Source organism: Pseudonaja textilis, chromosome 2, assembly GCF_049901715.1.
Source record: "Pseudonaja textilis isolate UNSWEBS1 chromosome 2, rPseTex1.2, whole genome shotgun sequence".
Classification (NCBI taxonomy): domain Eukaryota; kingdom Metazoa; phylum Chordata; class Lepidosauria; order Squamata; family Elapidae; genus Pseudonaja; species Pseudonaja textilis.
In genome coordinates, this window is record NC_141991.1 from 86,901,085 (window position 1) to 86,924,252 (window position 23,168).

Sequence of the window (23,168 nt, forward strand, 5' to 3'; positions counted from 1 at the left end):
ATAACTGCTCATGTTGCTCGTTTTGGGTCACTTGCTGCTTCCAAGTGGTCTTCAAGGGCAGCCCCATGTAGAATTCATTGCAATAATCTACATTCAAGATGACCAAGACATGAGTGACTATGAGAAGGAATGCCTCTTCCAGGAAAGGGTGGATTTGCTTCCTCAATCAGATGAATCCGTGTGAAGCCTTCCTGGCCATAGGTACCAAATACTGTATACTGATAATATCTGACCCCAGATCATTATATGACTTATCCAACAGTTTCATGTGGATGTTAAACAGATAAACTACTAGAACAACAAACCCTGAGGCACTTTGCAAACCACGATCTTAGGGCTGAATCTCTCCCCATCTATCAACATTGAGAAAAAATGGCTATTAAAAAGAGCCATCACAACATTATGTTCCCAAACCCCATATCTAATTTAAACATTTACCATGACTGGTTCTATTGAAAGATAATGAGAGATCAAGAAGAACCATGATAATCACTTTTCCATCATCCCAGTTCTGTCAAAAATCATCAACCAGCGTGATCAGTGCTGCCTCCATATTATCCCCAGCTTGAATCTCACTGAAACAAGTACAGATAATAAATTCTTTCCAGATTCTTTCTGTAAGTCATGGTGGTTGTTAAGCAGATCGCCATGTGAAAGCAACTGATTTTACAAATTCCTTGCAGCAGCTGTTAAATGAATCCTTCGTCTAGAATGAACATTTTTTGCCGGAAATCAGAAGTAAATTCCGTCCCAAAAAACCCCCAGCATAAAGTGTGATATTGTGACCATAAGACTTTGTAAATGGCCATAAATATGGGCCACTGCAAATGACTGTCATAACTTTGAATCTGGCCTGTAAGTAGTCCTATGGAGACCTACCCTAACTCTGAATGGTTGCTAAGTGACCAGCAATAAATTAAGGACTACTTGCAGTCTGATGATCTCAATAACTTTACCCAAAAGAGAAGGATCCTTACCCCTTTCTTAAAGATGAATTTACCACTACATGGATCCAAGGTATATCACAATTTGGGAAGATTTTACCAATCAGCAGATTCATGGACCTAATAAAGAGATCACTGGAGTAACAATCACAATGTCCTGTCAATTTCTTCAAGAGCCATACATTTACCAAGTAACAACACAGCATCAAGCTTTGAGCAATTCAAAAGAATATCAGATCAGAGTGACTTTATTTTCCAGACTTCATCTTATATTCCAATGCTTTTTGTAAAAGGAATAGAAATTGAAAAAAAACATTTCATTCTTTCTCCACTCTTTGGAGTTGTATTAAAAAGAAGGAATAAATATTGGCATGAAATGATGGTAATATACTTGATCTAGCATATCCTGATTCTATGTAGCATGTAATGAAGGACACTTGAAGGCCAGCTAGCTGGGACCAGCGAGATAGCTCTAGGAGGAAGCTATTCCAAAGGGCAAGTGCAGTAGAGAAGGTTCACTTTATGGGTCTCACTAGATCATTGTTTAATCAAAAAAAACTTGAAGCAAGCCAAGCCTGTCCCAGCTCAGAACAGGTAGATGTTATAAGAGCCAGACGGTTCTCAATAGCTAGGTCATATGTACTTAGGACTTTGTAGGTGATGTCTACATCACCATTTTGAATTGCCCCAGAAGCCAATTGGTAACCAGTATAGCTCACATACCAGTGCCACAGCAAGACTTTCCCATCACTGCTTGTGCAGAATGCTATTGCATTCTGGACCAGGAGGAACTAAATCACTGAGCTTTGAGGCACCTCACAAATCGAAAGCTTTAGGTTCAACTTCTTCCCTCAAACTATTACTAATTGGAACCAGATGCAGAAAAAGGAAGAAAACACAGTAACTCAGTGTCCTCCTTTCCCTTTAGCAAGTTCAGGAGGATACCATGGTTGATTGTATCCAAAGCCGCCGAAAAATCAAGAGTCAGCACCACCCCATCCTATCTCCGGTTTAGGTCATCCACCAGTAGGACTCATGCATTCTCCATATTATTTCCACAAATTGTGCTATGATTTCAGTGGAATACTATGCATAGAGTGGCCTAAAATTAGAGAGCTGAGCAGGCTTCCAGACAAGGCTTTCATTGTGCCTCATCTAAGAAAAAAATGGAATTGGACAAGAGAACCAGAAGTTGTAGTCTTGCATTTTGTAGCTGCCCTCTTTCCAGAAGTGTCTTGCAACATTTTTCTGACCACTAATGAAAGAGAAAGAAAAAAGTTGAAAGGGGACGGAAATGCTGCACTGTGTCTTCTGCTTTGTAGTTCTAGAAGACACCCTAAGCCTTTGGCAGATTATTGCACAATTTCAATGTGCCTCTGCCCTCTTTCTGAGCAGTGACGCTTAGAGTGAGAAGAATGGCTTACTGTGGGGCAGCCTGCTTCCAGTTTTATTGCTTTTGGATGAGAAGCATCTTTTTTTCTTGACATCTGAAGTTATCAGATGTGAGTAGCTCTGGGAGAGTCTCTTGCTTGCTCATATGGCATGTCAATAACAAAGAATCTCGTGTGCTTGAAGGTCACAACTGTTGCTTTAATGTTCAATGTATTACCAAATATATTATTTATGATCTGTAAGGTGATTAAATGTTTTTTTTCCCCTCTTTAGTGAATTAGAGGGGCCAGGACAAAGGCAGAGGAAGATAGGGAAGGTGTTTGGTTTCTTTAAATGCAAGTTTGAGGGAGGGAGATCAGAAGAACGCAGGAATGGACTTCTCTCCTGATACGCTCTTTTTTATGGCTGAAAAAGAAGCAGCTGCAAGGTGCAACGACTCCTGGAGAGAATGCTAAGAATATACTGAACTACTTGAATAAATTGGGAAATTATTACTAAATTGACTTACTGGGTTTTAATTTAATGCAAGGGTAGTTAACGTATGATCCTCAGCCTCCCAGTATGTTTGAACTACAAGTTATTTTGATTCATTTTTTTCTTTGTTTATCAAATTTATATAGCTGCCCATCTCACCAAAGGAGTCTCTAGGCAATGGACAATAATAGTTAAAGTAGAAAATATAAAGATAACAAGTGCAAATTTTAAAAAATAATTTCACTAAAACATCAGACCCCAAGTCTAGTGATTTTTAAATTCTATGCTTCCATCTTCAATTCCACTTTGTTTTTTCTTTTTAATTTACATTCTGCCCTTATTATTTTTAATAAACAACTCAAGGTGGTGAATATAGTTAATATTACTTCCTCCTCCTCTTTTCCCCACAACAACTACCCTGTGAGATGAGGTGGGCCCAGAGAGAGTAACTGGCTCAAAGTCTCCCAGCTGGCTTTCATGGCTAAAATCAGATTAGAATTCAGGGGTTTCCAGTTTCCAGACTGCAACCTTAACCATTAGCAAAAACTGGTTTACACTGAAACACTGAAAACTCAGAAAGACTGGTATAAAATACTGCTGACGTTTGTGTGTGATAAAAATAGAGCTGAAACTATTAATAACCTAGTCAAAATGCGCTAAAGTAAAACAAATTAATCATAACAGAGCTCAAAACAATAGTCTGAATGGAACACCATTTGTAACTTATCTGTAATCTTGGCTTCACTTTACAGATACCATGTTTGCTGAGACCATGACCTCCACCCGTCTGAGCAATGCACGACTCAGCACTTGCCTTCCTCAGAGCAACCACGATTCGGCCAATTTTAACAACAATGAGCTGGAGAACAATCAAGTGGTTGCCAAAATTGCAAATCTGAATTTGAGCCGTATGCCTGGGCTTCCCACAGATAACCATACAATCCCCTGCTGCCCAAGCAGGAGACAGCTTGGCCAAATTGTGCCTGCCTTTCTAGACACAGATCTTCATTTCCACCCTACTCATGGGCCTGATATTAACTTTTCTCAGGATCGTATGTCTGCCTGCACCAACTGGCAGGAAAGCAACAGGACCTTGGTGTTTTCTGACCGACCTTTGCACATCGGTGAAAGCTTGTTTGTGGAAGTGGGACACTTGGGCTTGCCATATTATGGGGCCCTCACATTTGGTATCACTTCCTGTGATCCTGGTACTTTACGGACAAATGAGCTCCCAGCAGACCCAGATTTTCTTCTGGATCGCAAGGAGTACTGGGTGGTTTGCCGAGGTTTCCCAGTCCTCAACAATGGTGACATCCTCAACTTTGTGCTTTTGCCAAATGGAGAAGTGCATCATGGAATCAATGGGATGAGCCGTGGGATGCTGATGTGTGTTGATACCTCACAATCACTGTGGGTTTTCTTCTCAATCCATGGTGTAATCAATCAGCTAAAAATATTAGGTAAGTAAGGATAGCCTCAAAGTCAATGATCAAAATAATATAAAGGAAGTGCTAGTGAAACAATGAAAACCCTTACAGCTATTTGAAGAAGTCCTCTTTTCTTTTTAGCTTGCAACAGCCAAATGGCTAAACGTTTTATACTAAAGTTTCATGAGGATGATTAAAGTATGAATTTGTATCTTTTGGGTGCTCCAACACTAGAGGTTTTTAAGAAAAGACTGGACAGTCACTTGCCTGAAATCGTATAGGGTTTCCTGCTTGAGCAGGAGGGCTGGATTAGAAGAGGTCCCTTCCAACTCTGTTATTCTGTTATACCTGAGTCAAAAGACAGATCCAACTGTTTTGTCTGTCTTTTATTTGTCAAGTATGTATTTTTAACTCCTTTGTATAAACTGAAGCTAAATGGCCTGCGCTAGTTGCCACTTCTTGGAGTCCGCTGAATTAGGTTCAGGCAGAAAAGAAGGAATCTGACCAGAGTACAAGAACAGAAGAAGCCAGCAAGCATCTGTGATAGTCCTAGCATTGCTCTCTAGCACCACTGCTAGGACTTTCAAGCCATTTAGTGCAACTGAAGGGATTGTTTAACAGCTGGAAAATAACAGATTCTGGAGTAGGATTTACTAGTGTAGAAAGAACTGCCATAGGTAATCAACCATGGGATTACTTAATCAGCATTTTCTTCTCAAAAAAGGAGAATTAGGTGCTTAAGCATGGAACATGAGGTCTACCCTGTTCTTTATTGTTTCTAGTATCAGGTAGTGAAACAGGAGGGTCTTCTTAGCTATAATGGCTAGTATGCTTCTTCTTTATATGTATCCTTATTAGTGAGGTGAGGAGGCCACATTTTAATAATGCATCTGTTTAGCAGGACACAACAGAACGCCATTTTAGAAGAATGGCGAAATATTTCCCTTGCATCAGAGTGTGCTAGATTAAATATCCATTTCATTTTAGAAAGAAAATTTGGATCTCTCCTGGTTCAATATTGCTACGTGAATATAGTCCAGAGCCTGGGGGCGGGGGGAAAGGCTAGGAGGAAAGTGAACCTTGCAGGATCTAATCTGGATTGATCACCAAAGATATTTTTTTTGAAAATTTTATTGATTTTTAAAAACAAACATAAACAGACAAAACATAGAACATAAAAACATATAACATCTTTTTTGAAAGCAGCCTGATCCCAGGTTACATCTCTTCATGCAGACACAAATTCAAATTCATGCTCATTTTTATATTCCATTCCATATCTTATTACCATTCTACATTTTCTATCTCTCCTCTTTCAACTTTCTTAATTTTATTTTATTTATTTCATCTCAATTCAAATCATCATACTTATATTCTTTGTCTGTCCTGTTTCAGCTGTCTATTATCTTTTCTCATTAAGCAAAATTTCCCCTGTAATCACTGATTGGAATATGATGCCTTTATATCTTTCCCCTAAAATTATAACTCCTAATATAATACATAACTTCCATTCGGATTCTGCTTGGTATATTCTAAAACTTTACAATGTATTTTAAAAAGTGAAAAAAATTATAATTATATAACATAATTAAAACAACAATCCATACCAATTCAATTCTATCATTAATATTAATATTCATTTAAATCTTGAACATTTTACACATTACTTTTCAAATAAGTATCATACTTCTATGGAAATACTTATAAACTTTCCATAATTACTTCCCTCCCACTTCACTTATATTTTATAAAACGTTGAGTAGTTAAAATATTCCCATTCCTTCCTAGTTCAATTGTCTCATTTATTTCATTTCATTTATTTTGTTCACAAAAGTTTCACTAAATTACACTAACTATTTTATTCCACTTTTTAAAAATATGTTGTTTCCAATTTTCTAACATTATTTCTATTACAAATATAACAATACAATCTTATGAACCTTTACAGAATCCCTTTTTCAGTTAAATTTTCACCCATTATCTTTGAATAAATCCTGTTTTTTTACATCTTGCTCCAGACCTTTGTAACTTTTCTTCCCTTCCTTCTCCCCTTTCTTCTCTCTCCCCTTTTTACCCCCCTGTCTCTCCACCTCCATTTCCCTCTTCTGTATTCCCCTTTTCTGTTGCTTTCCAACATTATATCCCCTTTTCACATTATTTTTCCCTTTTTTGGCTGTTTTTTTAGGTCTTAGATTCTCCATTCTCTTTCCCCCTTTCCCTTTTCCCCAGATAGAATTACTTGTTCATTAAAAATGGCTTCTTCTTTGTCCCAATCTTCTTGTTGTGCAGTCTTTTCTTGTTGTTTCTTGTAGACACCAATCACCATTTCTAAGAATTGAAAAATGGAACCAAAGGAGCCCTTCCCTTCTTGTTCCTCTTCTTTATATTTTTTAAATTCAATTTTCAGTTTATTCAGTTCATCCAGAGGTGATGCCATTGTAGAGTTTTTTTTTAAACAACCACCCAATTGTTTTTAATCATTCAAATATGATATGATTTTTGATCACCAAATATTTTGTCTTCTGAGCTTTCGGACTGATGCTGGAGCCCATCTTCAGGGAATTTCTCTCTACTGAAAAGTTCAGAAGACAAACCTCTGGTCCTGGTGATCAACTCAGATTGGACCCTGCAACATTATCCTAAGACACTGATATTTGCCTTCCTTCATGAAAATGAATCTTGTTTTAGAGTAGAGAATGCTCATTATCTTAAACAATCAAACCTTCTAAAAAATAATACAATGTAGTTAGACACCATTATTTGTGTAAGACTGTTCTGAAGCTGAAATAGAAGTTGTTCTCCTGTTCCTAGATTGAACTCAAACCTAGCACTTGTTCCTGAGAGATTCCAACCCAACTTGTGCAGCTGACTGAAGTTTTTCCTTTCAGGCACCGTACAATCTAGCCCTGTCACCACCTCCCCCTCAGGATCCCCTGGAGGCTCACAATATGACAGTGATTCGGATATGGCATTCAGCGTGAACCGGTCTTCATCGGCTTCTGAGTCATCCCTCGGTAAGGATCATTTGCTGACCTCTGCATTTGAAATATTTACATTCGATACCCTAATAAATACAGTATAAACCAAGCTGTGTGGGCTGAGTTGTTTGAAAGAAGGTCTGCTGAACTGTGCTAAGCATAGCATACTTTTTGTTGAGAGGAAGGAACATTAAATTTCCTGAGGTTGCTTTTAAGTGCCCCATTGGATGTCTTTAGGTTGTGCACAAATCTTTTATAAAAGCAGCAACAAAAGCCCAATAAAGCTGAAATGAATTGACAGAGCTAAGGAACAGGATTTAAGGGATGAGTAACTAAGTGGAAAATCTCAATCTGTCAAAACTAGTGCTAGAGAATTTCTTGGTGGAAAATAAAAGTGAATGGCAAAATCAGTCAAATGTAAATATTATATTTCACCAGGACACACTTGTTCTTCACATACTATGATAGTTCATTGGTTTCCTGAATATTGACTGATCCTCAGAAAGAGAGAGCAAACATACATGTACTTAGTTTCCCAGTGCACTGATGGTTACTGCATGAAGGGATTCATACAGATGAGATTCCATCTTCCTCTCAGTTACTAATCTAGTTGTAAAGAAATGTAGGGGAGGTAGAGAAAATGATGGTGGTGGGAGAGAGATTATTTCTTCCATTGCATTTTCTGTCCTACAGTTATTAGGTTGGAGGAAGATTATTTTCACTCCTTTAAAATTGTTGTACCATCAGTATGGTTGTGGTACCATCAGTATGGTTTTCTCCAATATATTCATCTTATTTAAGAATGTGCTTGTCAAAATATGCATACAGTCAACAAGAACTTGTTTTATAAATATGACTGAGACTTTAGCTCATAGTTTGGATCATCAGAAAAGGCGATTCCCAACCAGAAAAATGAAGTCATGTGGGGAATGAATGTAGGGTATTTTGTTTGCTACTATCCTATTATCCATCTAAACTTAAGAATTCAAAGTGACTGCACTATTAAAATCTGTATGAATGTCCAAATAGATGCATAAAATGCAAAATCTGCATCTTCCCAGCCACAATTGTATTACAAGACTTTCTTCTTCTTCTTCTTCTTCTTCTTCTTCTTCTTCTTCTTCTTCTTCTTCTTCTTCTTCTTCTTCTTCTTCTTCTTCTTCTTCTTCTTCTTCTTCTTCTTCTTCTTCTTCTTCTTCTTCTTCTTCTTCTTCTTCTTCTTCTTCTTCTTCTCCTTCTCCTTCTCCTTCTCCTTCTCCTCCTCCTCCTTCCTCCTTCCTCCTTCCTCCTTCCTCCTCCTCCTCCTCCTCCTCTGCACCAGAAGGATGTTCAATTGGGAAGCATTTTTAGGTACCAGAAGTAGATACCCTTAATAAAAGGCTGGTACAACTATTATAACAACACATCATTACAAATAATGAACTAAACAATAGTTAAAAATTGCACATGCCCCCCCTCAAGATGACAAGCATTCATGCTATGTAATTATTCACCACCACATATTCCATTCCTGACATGCACGTCTTTGGCACGCAAATAAAACGTTCTTTAGAAGATGCCAACATTTGTCAATGAAAGCAGGTCTACATTGCTTTATAAAATTCATTTTCTACTTGTTCTAATGCACTTTCATCTGGCCAACTGTTTCCAATGCCTGGCTGATGTTTGTCTTCTCTGCCCAGCAGTCCGATTTCACTTCCAATATAATGACATAACTTTTTTTTCCTGTCTTTTTTCCCTCTTTAATTTTTACTTTACAAAGGTTCTTTTTCTCATTAGAAAAATGGTTTGAACTACTCCTTTTTAGCCTGACTTGTAGAAAAGGAGATGAGTTTTCTAACCACAGTTCCTTTGTTTCCCATCCCATATAGTGACTGCTCCAAGTTCTCCTCTGAGTCCTCCAGTGTCTCCTGTGTTCTCACCTCCAGAGCCCGCAAGCAGCAAGAATGGGGAATGCACAGTTTGTTTTGACAACGAAGTGGATGTGGTGATCTATACCTGTGGACACATGTGCCTGTGCAACACCTGTGGTCTTAAACTGAAGAAACAGCTCAATGCCTGCTGTCCAATCTGCCGACGGGTCATTAAAGACATTATCAAAATCTACCGTCCTTAACCTGACCTCAGCCCACCCCTCAGGGCGTGATTAATGAGGAGCAGGATGAAGAATGTTGTTAGCAATTGCCATACCTTACTGTCCCTGCTTTATGGGTATTGTGCTGGTCAGTGGTTGCTGAGTGACTCTTGTCTGTATTTCCATGTTTTGACCAGTAGAAACAAATCAGGGAAAATTTAAGTGAACTGGGAAACACTCTGTCTTTGTAAGAGGCTGAAAGTATACAGCTGCAGAGTGGGAAGAGTTTTGGAAAGATGCTGCTCCGATGGGTAAGGGTGGAGCGCTGGGGAAGAGGAGTCCTAATACAATTGCCGTGTTGATTCTTTAAAAAAAAAACCAAAAAGATCTTGTGCGTTGTTTTCACTCAAATATGCAGCTGACCTATCTTGAGTGGGATAAATGAGAAGTCACTAGACCAGTTTAAACATTTGGGATTCTTTCCTGCTATGTCTAGGAATGCAAAACATTAGTTTGATTTGTAAGCCAGTTCAAATAAGAGTTCAAATGAGAGTAAATTTGGGTTGCAGGAATAACAGGTCACAAATGTTCTATTACCTAGTTTGCTAATTTCAAAGTATTTTTCATATTATTCATAAGTCAAGATCATGAATAGGGATGGTCTAAGTAATCAGTTACTCCCAATCAAGTGTGTAAGAGCAGCGATATTTTCCTAAATCTAAGTTTATTAGGTTTTTATTTTTGGTTTACAACGTGGACTACTCATTTTTTTTCTCCAAATGTAAGAAGTTGTGGCTCAGTTTATGAAATCAAAAACAAGGCATCTTGGGAGAGAGTGGCACACACAGAGAGCTATAAAGGTTCTCTCGGGATTTGATTTTTCACCTCTGTGTGACTTGATACTTCCAGCCTTTCTAGTGAGCAATTAACAAGTGCTTTCTGATCTGGAGAGTTGTGTGAAAAGCAGTAGGCCCCTGCAGGCAGAAGAAGCAGTACAGTGTCATGTTGTTAGTTTGATTTTGACTTAGCATGTTGTATGAATTCAGATCACTTGGAATAAGCAACCAGTCCTGACTTATTATATGTGATCCACCAGCTTATGATAGAGGCTGTGAATAGTTATTAGCCCAGCATCTGTAAGGTGTAACACATGAAGATATGCTTTTAATTAAGTTGCAGACAAAAGTGGCTAATGGGTTATGTAGAATTTCAAGCTTCCAGTGTTTTCTTTTATAATTTTTATAATTTATAAATACAGTTGATTGATATCTTCCTTCATTTCTCTCCAGAGGTTTTGTCAACAAAGTATATAGCAATGTCAAACTCATATCTTCCACCCCAGGAAATGGTCTGCTGTTCCACAATGGAGGCATCTTACTGAAATTGAAAAGCTTTTTTATTTGGCACTGTTTGCGGGAAAAGGAGTTTTCAAGCTATTATTAGACGTGCTCAAAAGACTAATGAAATTTGGTTAGTGCTGAATTATAACCTGAATAATATGTGAAAGGAGAGAATCAGGGAATTAGTAAATTAGGCCCAGATGTGGATTCTCCTTTCTAAAAGAGCGATCCTGTACACCGTACTGGAGGGCTCCAGGGTTCAACACTCTTTGAAAATTTAAATTTCTGATGAGCTAACCAGAACATGTTTGGTGTAGTGGTTAAAATACAGGTCATCCTCAGCTTACAGCAGTTCATTTAGTGACCATTCAAAGTTAATGAAAAAAGTCATTAATGATCATTTTTCACTCTTATGACCATTGCACCATCTCCAAGGTCATGTGATCAAAATTCAGATGCTTGGCAACTGACACATATTTATGACGGTTGCAGTGGCCTGGAGTCTTGTGGAAACCTTTTGTGACTTTCAGACAAGTAAAGTCAGTGGGAAAGCCAGATTCACTTAACAACCATATTAATAACTTAACAACTGTGGTAATTTATGAAAGGTCGTAAAATGAGGTAAAACGCACTTAACAAATGTTTTGCTTAGCAATAGGAATTGTGGTTGTAAGTCAAGGACTACTTGTACACATGACTTTCCCGGGTACCTCAGACAGGAAGTAGACCAGGCGAGCTAATTCTACTTTATTGAACCCTATTGTAAGCTAATTCTATTTTATTGCTACCTGAACAGAATCTCGCAGGTCCGAAAGTACTTGCCATCTCTTTTTACAGCTTAATACGTTAGTTTGTCTGCCCATTATGCAGTTGAAGTCTTTTTTTATTTGACTTAGGCAGCATCTCTTCCCCTTATTTCTTCAGGGTCCTTTCTGCCTCAGGCAGAAAACCAGCTGGGTGACCTTGGGCCAATCACTCTCTCTCGGCCCTAGGAAGGAGGTGGTGGCAAACCACTTCTGAAATTTTGCCAAGAAAACTGCAAAGATTAATTCAGACAATCACCAGGAGTCAAGACTAACTTGAAGACATCCCTGGCCCTCCTCCCTTCTCAAGCTCTGAGGTCTGAGATGCCTCCTGCCCACTGATTTTCGAGGTTCTGGCCATATTAATCCCCAATTGCAGCCTATCCATTTAGTCAGCAAAATGACTAGTAGAATTGATCTACCATAAAGCACCACCTTTATGACAATTACTATATTCTGATATGTAATTGATGGGAGCCAAGGCCGCTTTTAAACTCTTTTATGATTTGTTCCTGTAATACCTGTACCTAAAGGAGCTGATGAAATTGCAAGGATACCATATGCACTCATTTCTTCTTTCTAGCAATGGCATTGGTGGAACCCATCTAAGCTCTGATTGAATTTTTTTCTCTGACATTTTGTGGTACATGATAGCTTCCAGTAAATATTGCAATGCATTTTGAATTCAACCTACCATGTAAACTTTAGTAATGAAGCGTTGCAGTGCAATCAGTTATTAGAAAAAAAAAAGGCTGAGAACGAGTTTTGTGATGAAATAAATAATGAGTTGTAAAATCATCAACTACACTTTTATTCACAGACCGCTTTCAGTAGTTTCTGGATTCTTACAACAACTTGACCATAGCTGACTTTAATTGCAGGTTTACTAGCCATAGATGTCAGAACAATTGAGATTGTTTTACTGTTTAAGAAGAGACTGCATTATGATGGACTTGAGCAATTACCAGCAAAACTTTCTAAGGAATAATATTATTCTGAATAAAGAATGATAATAATAACCCAAGAATAACCAGATTCAAACTTTTGGATGGAGCTTTAGCATGAATATTTTAGCACTTTTGCTATTAATAAATTGGTTTTCATTTTTTTAAAAAATGCCAGTGTAATTTCAGCTTACATTGCCCATTTATGACAGTGTGATCCTGGAGTGAAAAACGTGAGGGCTTACACATGGTTTGTATAGTCTGCTTTCCTGCCATAGAAGCTGCATTTAGACTTGGAGAGGAAGAAACTCCTCTCTATAATCTTTATCTCATTGTATGTTTAAATGCTTGGTCAAGGATAATTTCACAAGTTAAGATACTTGTTTGCTAGAAGTGGTTTTGTGAACTGTAACTTTTTACTTGTGTAGAAAATTTTCTGGCTCAAATCAGCAGCATTATTTTCCTTGACTTTTTGCTACTTTTTCACTACCATTGATTAGAGAGTTCTTTCTCAGAGAGTTTCTAAATTAATGTGATCACAACTTTTACAGATTGCTCCTGAGGATGTGCAAAACATTTGAAATTCAAAACACCCTCTCTTGAATGCAAATTGGCTGATCTGAACATTTTGGAAGTGTCATGAGCTCAAAACTCTTCCAAAATATTTGGAATGCTCAAGTTCCACACCAAGAGAACTTGGTAGGTGGTGGATTCAGACAAGGTCAGTATGAGATTATTCAGATCCAGAATTTTTTGCAGATTCCTAATTGTTACTACAGATTTTTAGCGTTACAGTGCTATTGTGTAGTTCTAGCATGTCTACCAGCAATAGGATTGCAAGGAAGAATAGTGAACATTACAGACTTCCTTTGTTCTTGCTGCTCTTATGGGGTACTCTCAGAAATCAGACCTCATCAAGGGGCTGGAGTATATTAACAGGACAAAACTCTACATTGTGGCAAGGATGTTTTCCCCACTTGGGTGCTATTTACAACCTCCAAGACTAACGTTCTCAGCAACACGTAGCCTCCTAGTATCTCTTTCAGAACTGTCACTTGAGTCTATTTAATCATCAGCCATTTAATATAAAATCTACCTGAGCATTTGCCCTAAACCTTTGCACTGGAACTGATCTAGCTAAGTTGAACATGTTTCCTCCTGGCCTGGCAATTTACGCCTACAAAATATAACTACAAAAAGCAAAATGCTTGGTGTCAAGGCAGAGAAAGGGCCTTTATCTTAAAAATGAAGCAGCATCTGACAGAGGTTCAGAGGTAGTCATAAGCTTAAATGGAAACACAGTTCTGCTTACTGAAGTTTCAGAAGGAAGTCTCATACGCTGACTTAACATTTAGGAAGTGGAGGCTACTTAGCAATTAGTTTTCGCTATTGCTTGTTCCTTTTTTTTTAATTGGTTCTGAAAATCTGTTCGTGCCTTATAAGGGTGTGTGTGCACTTTTTATCCTTTTTAATGCTACTTTAAAATGGAGAGGTGAAAAAAAAGATCTTAACACAAATGGCTGGTAGTTTTATAGACTTTCCTGTGTTCACCAATAATTATGCTTTTTGATATTGGAGTGACAAATGTATGTTTTCATTAAATTTTTGCTGGCACTCTCTTTCCCCTTTGTATAAAAAGCTTTTAAAAAAAGTTTCCAGATTTCTAGAATTTCTTGATATATCTGTAGTACATGATGTGAGCTGTATTTCACATTTTCGAATAAGCCAGATTAATCTCTGTAATAAACTTTAAAAGCCAATTAATTGGGGAGGGAAGTTTGCACTTCTCTGTATGTTAATATTCTCTAGTACTGTGATCTGTAGTGCGTGTGTGTATATATTTTTTATTATTTTGGTCTGTTTTACATGAATATAAAATTTTACCTGTTTATGAAAAAAAAATGTTGCCTTGTGAATCTTCTCTACAGCTTTGGGTGTCCAGTAATAGGAGGAGGATCAATGTGTGACTCTGGCAGAAGTCCAGAGCTTAGAAGTAGCTAGACAAGACACTGAAAGCTCTGGACTGGGCCCCAGGGATTTGGCATAGTCTTTTAAATGTATCGCTACTATCCTTAATGAAGAGTAGAATTGAGCAACAGGAGTGTAATGGAAAAATTGCCATCCCTCTTGAGTCAAGCTATCTTTCCCTTCTTAAGTTAAGTTTACCTTGAGGCTCTTTGTGACTGTGACCAGCAAGAGGAGGCTTAAGGAACACAGGGACGCAAGAGTTTTGTCCAGCCATTGCAATGATTCCACTGCACCCATGGTATTTCCCAGAATTTGGCCATACAATTCATAGGCTTTACATTTAGAAAATGTAAAATACCTTGTGTTATCAGAGGCCCTTTGTCTTACATGTTCGTACAAAGTACAAAAGCTTAGAAGATTTTGTGTTTTTTTTTAAACTGCCCTTAGGATCTCTGCCTTGAAAGTATTCGTACATGCAACCTGCCCAGTGATGGGATTCTATTTTTTTTTAACTACCAGTTCTGTGGACGTGGCAGGGGAAGGATACTGTAAAATCTCCAGTCAGAGGTGGTATTTGCCGGTTCTCCAAACTGCTCAAAATTTCTGCTATCGGTTCTCCAGAACTGGTCAGAACCTGCTGAATACCACTTCTGAACCTGCCACATTCAGGCCTGGAAAAGGGAGCTTTCTGCAAATAAGGATACTGTAAAAACCATTTGATCTTATTTTATGCCAAGGGTTGTGATAAAATATTCAGCATCTCACAAACAGCAGAGGGCACTGAACGGTTACTTTGCTTTACATCTGATCCTAGCATTCAAGTAAACTGTGGTTGCAGCTGTTCTTTGTTGGCCATTAAGATGCTGTTACACACAGAGGAAGCGACACGACTTTTCACATTCTTGGGTCAGTAAAGGCAAATCTTCTTGATTGGAATAACATTGGAATATGATAGGAGCATGTAAGAGTTTGTACGATTAACCTAACCTGTATCCTCTTTTGAGGAATTGGGCATACTCCCTGTTTGTTTTTTATTTTTTAAAGACTATTTGTGCTGAATTTCTTTCCACTATAACTGTGACCCACAAATACATTCATTTTGAAAATACATATTTTTCTGCAATGATGTTTCATGTTGAAAGTTCCACTCTTTTTGTTCATTTAACTCAGAGGTCTCCAAACTTGGCAACTTTAAGACTTACGGACTTCAACTCCCACAATTCTCCAGCCAATTCTGGGAGTTCAAGTCCACAAGTCTTAAAGTTGCCAAGTTTGGGGACCCCTGAATTAACTACAGGTAGCTCTCAACTTAATGATCATAATTGCGCCCAAAATACCCATTTCTAAGCAAGACAGTTGTTAAGTGAATTTTACCCCATTTTACAACTTTTCTTGCCACAAGTGTTAAGGGAACCGCTGCAGTTGTTAAGGTTAATAGCATGGTTGTTACGTGAATCTGGCTCCACCATTGATTTTGTTTGTCAGAAGGTCACAAGAGGTGATCACATGACCCTGGGACCCTGCCGCGGTCATAAATACATCTCAGTCGCCAAGCGTCTGAATTTTGATCGCATGACCAGCATGATGCTGCAACAGTCATAAAAGTGAAATGTCACTTTTTTCATGGTCATGTCACTTTTTTCAATGCCGTTGTAAGTTTGAGCAGACACTAAACGAATGGTTGTAAGTCAGGGACTACCTGTATAAAATGAAAGGTGGCCATAAACAAAAAGACAGCTTCTACCACTCTTTAAGAAGATGTGATTAGAAGTCAAGTTCAGTTTAGTTTTGTAGGAGCCATCGTCTTTTGCTTCTCTGTGTTTGCCTCCCAAAGTCCCAGATTTCCTTTAAAGTTAAATTGTTACATCTCTATTTTGCTATAAGTAGCTTGACAGCTGGTATCAGAGCCAGTTTGATCTACTGGTTAAGGTTAGAAATCGGAAGACAGTGAGTTCTAGCCCCACATTTAGAATGAAAGCCGATTGGATGACTTTGGACCAGTCTCACATGCACTCAGCGCACAATAAGCAATAAGCTGGTTGGTCAATTACTATCACTAATGGATTAGCGCTCAGTTGATTAGGAAAAAAATGGACAACAGAAAAATGCTAGAAGCAGCAGCTTAAAAACTGAAATTTGGGGTTTGTTGTTAGCGTTGTGTAGCCTCCCTTAGATTCTTTGCCTCCCTCCTTATCATGGGCAGTGTAGACAATTCCCAAGGTTCTTTTACTGAACTCGTATTTGTTTCACTAGCCAGGCAGAGTCTCTTGTGTCTTTCCTTCTCAAACCACCACACCCACCTCCTGCAGTTTTTGAAGGCACAATACTCTGAACAACATCGTTGTGACTAAGCTATTACAAAACAGAATAAATTACATGCCCAGGCATCATGTTTCATATTTGCTTGGTTACGGCGTAGAAGGATAGTTGCAGCCAAAAATAGGAACTGGAACCCGACACTCAGGCTTTTAACAAATAAAAAGAGATGGAAGCAGCAGAAATGCAACTAGCATAGTTTCATCTACCGTGTTTCTCACAAAATAAGGCCAGGCCTTTTTTTTTTTTTTTTTTGAGCCCCGAAAAAACGGCTAGGATGTCTTTTCAGGGGTGAATTAATTTCTCCCTCCCCCCCGCGCACCAGTGCCGTCTCCAACAACAGTGTCTGAGTCGCTCCCGCTTTTCCCCCGTCCCCATAACAACAGGGAAAAAAAGATTTTGAGGTACCTGGGAGTGCCACGTGCTGCGTTTTGGTTTAATCCTGAGCGGCTGGGTGGGCGTGAGAAGAGCCGAGCGAGCGTCTCTGCTGCTGCTACCCTTGGTGCTCCAGCCTCGGGCTCTGCAAGTTTGAAAAAGTCCCAGTGCGCAGCCCGTTCCTGCATTCCAAGTGCCCAGGCCGAGCTGCAGTTTTCCCTTTCTCGCCAGTGCCATTTCCAATAATAGCGGCAGCAGCGGCGGGAACCGTAGAAGTTACGGAGGCGGCTCCCCCACCCAAGAAATGGCTGAAACGCTTCCACGGTTCCCACTGCTGCTGCCGCTGTTATTGGAGACGGCGCTGGCAAGAGAGGGATAGCTGCAGCTCAGCCTGGGCGCTCCGTGCTCCACCATGATTGGCTGTTAGGAGCGGCTGATGGTGAGGCATAGCTGCCCGCAGGGCACTCCTAATGGCAAGTTTCCCCCTGCCTCCCCTCCAATTTCGCATGTTTTAAACTAGGCCTAAATTTGGGGAGAGGGGCTTAATTTCATTTTATGCCTAGAAAACATGCTGGGTCTTCCTATTGGGGGGGGGCGTGTTGTTGGAGAAACACGGTCTTAAAATGAAAGCCTGTGTTTATTACGCAGCATCCATAAATATTAAGCACCCTTTACCAATGTCATGCTACTAATGCAATTCATCTACTTTTAGAAAGAGCTAAAAAAAAACTTTTAAAAATCAGTCTTTATCTGGTTCAGTTAAAAGTCTGTAGAAATTCTCAACCAAGGTCATGGTTGTCTGAAAGGTGATTGAAAGGTGGACTTCCTTGTTTTGTTTTGTTTCTCAACTTTAGTTTTCTGAAGCTTCTTCCTCACTATCCAGTCTGAGCTGAAGAAGCTTCTTGGATGAGAAGCAAAACAAACAACACCCAAAAAAGCTAATTCAATCCTAAATTGCACTAACGGAGGGATACAATCAAGATCAAGTGAGGTACTAATACCACTCTAGAATAAGACCACACCTAGAGTACTGCATCCATTTTGGTTACTACATTATAAAAAAGATGTTGAGACTCTAGAAAAAGTACAGAGAAGAACAATCAGGATGATTAGGGGACTGGAGGCTAAAACATACAATGAAGGGTTGCAGGAACTGGGCTTGGCTAGTCTAGTGAAGAGACCAGGGGAGACATGATAGCGGTCTTCCAATATTTGAGGGGCTGCCACAGGGAGGAAAGGGTCAAGCTATTTTCTTAAAGCACCTGTGGGCCAGATAAGGATTAATGGATGGAAACTGAACAAGGAGAGATTTAACCTGGAAACAAGGAGAAACTTTCTGATAGTGAGAACAATCAACTAATGGAACAGCTTGTCCTCAGAAGTTGTGGGAGCGCTATCACTTGAGACCTTCAAGAAGAGAATGGACTGCCATTTGTCAGAAATGGTGTAGGGTCTCCCGCTTGGGCGGGGGGTTGGACTAGATGACCTACAAGGTCCCTTCCAACTCTGATGATCTGTTATCTGTTATCTTCAAAAGAAAAAAACAGGAAAGTCCAGTTGCCTCTGGAAAAAGCACCTTTGGGATATCTGCTTCAGCTGCCACTCTTAATTTTTCTAATCACAAAGATTTCTCCTACTTATAGGAGAACAAGCACACATTCAGATGACTCCAATTCTAATGTATCTTGAGGAGAAGCTAGTGAACAAAACTGTATAACAGATCAGCTGCATAGATGTAAATGGTATAATAGCTGAGCCAACAAGGATGCTACACGAAGCTTGGGCCTGTGAACAGAATCCACCAGCATTTTTATGTTGAAATGACCATCATTAGAGTGAGGGTAAATGGCAATAACATTACGATCATGCATAGGCACGCCTAAAGTTCAAGTCCCTGTTCAGTGCTGGGATCCAAATTAAAGCATGTTGTACCAGTTAGTGAAGGGGAATCCATCACCTCTTTAGAGAATCAGCTTTACTATGAAAGGACTTTTACTGGTAACATTTTTCCTATCATTCAAAAAAACAAAAACCACTTTGACCCCCCCACCCCCATGATATCTCAGTGCCCTTATCCTAAATTTCTGTAACTCCTGCTTCTGTTTTTGCAGGAAGTCAGTAAAACAAGCTGTTTCACTTAACTCATGTCAAGTACAGGAGTACAGAAATTTGGTGACAGGCATTCTGTGAAGAGGGGGACCGTCCATAATAATGTCAGTCCTTTAGATTGAAAGACAGACAGATCATGCAAATACAACATTTGTCTGACACTCTTTAAAGCAGCTACTGTTTTTCGTAGGAAAAGAGAGGTCTGGAATTGCACGCTTGGGTCCCTGCATACTCTTTGTTCCTCTGAACCTGAATGGCTGCACATATATGGCATTCTGTGAAGGGTTCTTTTAGGTACACAAGGGAGAGGAAACACTTCTGTAAACCATAATAGAATTTTAACATGGAGCCTACAGCACTAAGTAGTTACAGCACTGTACATTCCACTTCCAATTCATCAGACAAGGGCTGGGTCAAACACTAACACCAAAACAACACAGAGATTATGATCTCTGGCAGAATTAGAACAAATCTAGGAGACAGAAGAAACCAGAACACTGTTCAAGAATGTACAAGTGATCCTTGTTTAGCAACAGCCTCATTTAATAACCGCAGCTACAACAGTGATGAAACGTAACTGTCAGCGTTCCAGAAAACCTCAACTCCAATCAATAACTCCGAGAGAGACATCTTCTCAAAGGTTCCTTTTATTAGAGTAGTAAATGGGCACATCTGGGAAATCCCGAATCTGAAAGTTCCGGGGTTTCCCTTCGATAAGTAAAAAATTACAAACCCACCCCCTGCACCCTCATTGCATCCCATGCCCCATTCACCATCCCTCCCAAATTGAGACATCCCCACAACCACTCCTCAGCCATGTGTAGAAATAACATGACCTTGACTTAGAAGAAGAATGCTATGATGTCTAACCATACACGCTCCAAGAAGTTCCCCCCTCTCATTTTCCCAGGCTCAAGAATGTGGCAGTGTGGAAGCGTCTGGTACTAACAGCGCTTCCAAAGCTGACAGTAACGTTACAATCAGTCCTTACATTTATGATCTTTGCAAGTCTGTAAAGCAAAGGAAAGTTGAAGTAAGATAATAAGCACAATTGCAACCACTTCCCTTAATGATGCAATTTCCAGTCCCAATTGTGGCCACTAAATGAGGATTACCTGGAACAATAATATATTTCATAGCTTCTTCTAAAGGAACTCCCACAATTTAGCTATGATCTCAGATGGATACCATCCTGCACTGCTATTTTGAAAGGGAGTAAGTATTTGAATGTCAATATAATTATTTTGAGACTTCAAAGCTTATTGCTAGCATCCTTCAGCAGGCCAAGGAATGTGGGATATGGTGCAATTGTCTCTGTGTGCCTTTCCAGAAAACCAAAGTTGAGAATTGGTTTTTAGCAAACCTTCTGACTGGGGTGTTATCGTATTGGAAAAGTGCTAAGGTACAAGTTTCTGAAAATTACTTCTGTTCAATGAGATGGAACCCACCCACCACCAGGATCAACCTGGAAGGACCTTGAGACCTTAAAAGCCTTTTTACTATGCTGGGTTCTCAGTTTCTTCTTTAATATTCATTTGATTTCATTGTACAATGCATGGAAATTTTGGAATAGAAAACTATTATTATTGTTGTCCTTGTCAATTTAGCATATCACATTACCTTTCAATATAACGGAAAAAAAGAAAAGGTAATATCGTTTCAATCAAGTCTCCATTATTCACCAGGGATGGGGAGGGAGAATCCCATAATGGTTAATTTCCTCTCTAGCTGCCTTGATACAATCAGCAGTTTCATGCCTTTGGCCTCCTGAATGCAGAGACACTCGGTTGTTTGAAGTCTTGATTTCTAGATATAGCCATTACAAGTACGCACACAGCTCCTAGCTAAGCAAAGTCTCCCCACTCAGAGATGATTACTCAGAGATGATTTGGCATGAAAAATAGGAAGCACAGAACCTTGCAATAGCACCACATAGTGGCCAGTTGAAGCAGGACTGCTTAAGGCTGATCCAAGTTGATAAAAGCAATGGAAGGTTGTCTAATCTCCATTTCCCATGCATAAGGGCCCCTCTTCTCTTTCACATTGTTCTCTAGTAAACTAGTCCCAGGGCTGTCAAACTCCTGGTCCATGAGACGGGTGCATCGTGCACTGCCCACACCCAGGTCCAGTTTAGTGAAGGAGAAAAAAGTCCCAATACGTTAGGTGACACTGCCATGACCCCTGTCCTAGATCAATAGGTAAATATGCTTAATGATCATTCTTTGGCTTTATCTACCGGACAACTTCAAAATGGGAATGACAATGCAAGCACCACTCCTGGGAGAGCCTTTAATGGATTGTTTCATTGAAATGCTTTCCTACAACTGTCTTCCTTGCTGTGGGAGGATGCTTCCTGCTAGAACTGGATGATCTAGCTTGCTTGCTGTATTTACAGAAACAAGAACTAGAATGTCAATAACACTGACCTGTCTGATATATTTATTCACACCCAGAGAGAAAAAGTTATTAAGAGTTCATTTCTTTTCTGCTGCATCACACCAGATAGCCACAAAAGGGCAGCTTCAGGTTTCCAACAAAGGCCAGGCACTGTCAGCCACCTTTAGAATGCTCACAGACTATCCCTGAGAAGTCCAGGGTGAATTTAAGAAAGAAATAATGGTTCTGAGAAACCCTCAGAAGCATATTGGTATTCCTTCTCTCGTACTTCTTCCCAATTAGTAAAGATACAAAATGGGATTTGCAACAAAAATGCAAAAAGGTTCCCGTTCCATTCCCCAATCCATTAACTTTTTGCCTTCCTCTGTTAGGCAATAATATTCAGGCCTAGCTTGAGTTTTTTCACAAGGCAGCCACATCCCTAACCTGCTTTTCAGCTCCATTCTTGGGGGATGGGCGGGGGAGGGGGGGGGGGGAGAGAGAGAGTGCCTCAGAAGACTGGCTGTGATGTTCTCTCTCTCTCTCCCTCCCTCCCTCCCTCTCCCCCCCTCACACACACACAGAGGGCCTACACACACACACACACACACACACACACACACACACACCCTCTCCAAGGCAGCCACATTCTTAATCTGCTTTTCAGCTCCGTTGTCAGGGGGAGAGAGAGAGATATCTAATCTCGGAGGACTGGCTGTGATGCTCTCTCTCTCTCTCTCTCTCTCACACACACACACACACACACACACACACACCACAGATCCCCCTCACGCACACTCCACCCTCCAAGGCAGCCACATTCCTAACCTCTTTTCAGCTCCATTCTCAGTAGGAGAGAGGGGGGGGGTATTCTGCGATCCCAAATAAAAAACGATTTATCGATAGGAAATTCCCCCACCCTCTTTTCCTACTGATCGATCATTCTTTACCATCTTCAGCTCCGTTCTCAGGGGGAGAGAGAGAGAGAGAGACTTTTGGCTTCATGCAAGGAAAGCAGCAGAAGCAGCAGAAGTCCCAAACTCCACCAGAAATGAGTCTTTGCCAGTGCAGCCTCTTGGAGCAGGATGCCTTGCAGGGTCCCAAAGATTCATTTCTGGCGGAGTTTGGGGGAGAGAAAGACTTTTGCTGCTTTCCTTGTATGCAGCCAAAAGCAGAACAAAGAAGTGGAAAGAAGCAGCCTGGCAGCCAGGCGAGGCGCATGGAGCGAATGGGGCAAGTTCTCCTCACTTCGCCATTTCCCCCCTCCCCTCACTACCTTATGTTGTTCATAATGCAAGTGACGTAAGCCTTGTGTTCCTGCGGGCCATGTGGGTGGTGTATCCTTGTTCCCACGCAGCCTGGATTAATTGCTTTGTGGGTGCCATTTCTCTGTGGACCAGCAACATTTTCTCAGGGACTACCAGTGGCCATGGCCCACCTATTGGCAACCACTGGTCTACACAGTTTACAGTTGCTGAAGTTGAGAAACAGTGTGCTAGAGCAGAGGTCTCTAACCTTGGCAACTTTTAAGACTTGTGGACTTCAACTCCCAGAGTTTCTCAGCCAGCTAGCTGAGGAACTCTGGGAGTTGAAGTCCACAAGTCTTAAAGTTGACACGGTTGGAGAGCCCTGTCCTAGAGTTTAAAGA

The 23,168-nt window shown here is 40.0% G+C and overlaps 1 protein-coding gene across 1 annotated transcript in view; it reads left to right on the forward strand.

Moving 5' to 3' along the window:
• Positions 1-10,562, forward strand: part of NEURL1B (neuralized E3 ubiquitin protein ligase 1B) — a 59,044-nt gene extending 48,482 nt beyond the window's left edge. The window contains exons 3-5 of the mRNA XM_026696379.2: positions 3,563-4,270; positions 7,126-7,251; positions 9,087-10,562. Coding sequence (XP_026552164.1) covers positions 3,563-4,270; positions 7,126-7,251; positions 9,087-9,331 — 1,079 coding nt within the window. The 3' untranslated portion in view covers positions 9,332-10,562. The remainder of the gene's footprint in view (positions 1-3,562; positions 4,271-7,125; positions 7,252-9,086) is intronic.
• The last annotated feature ends 12,606 nt before the right edge of the window (positions 10,563-23,168 follow it).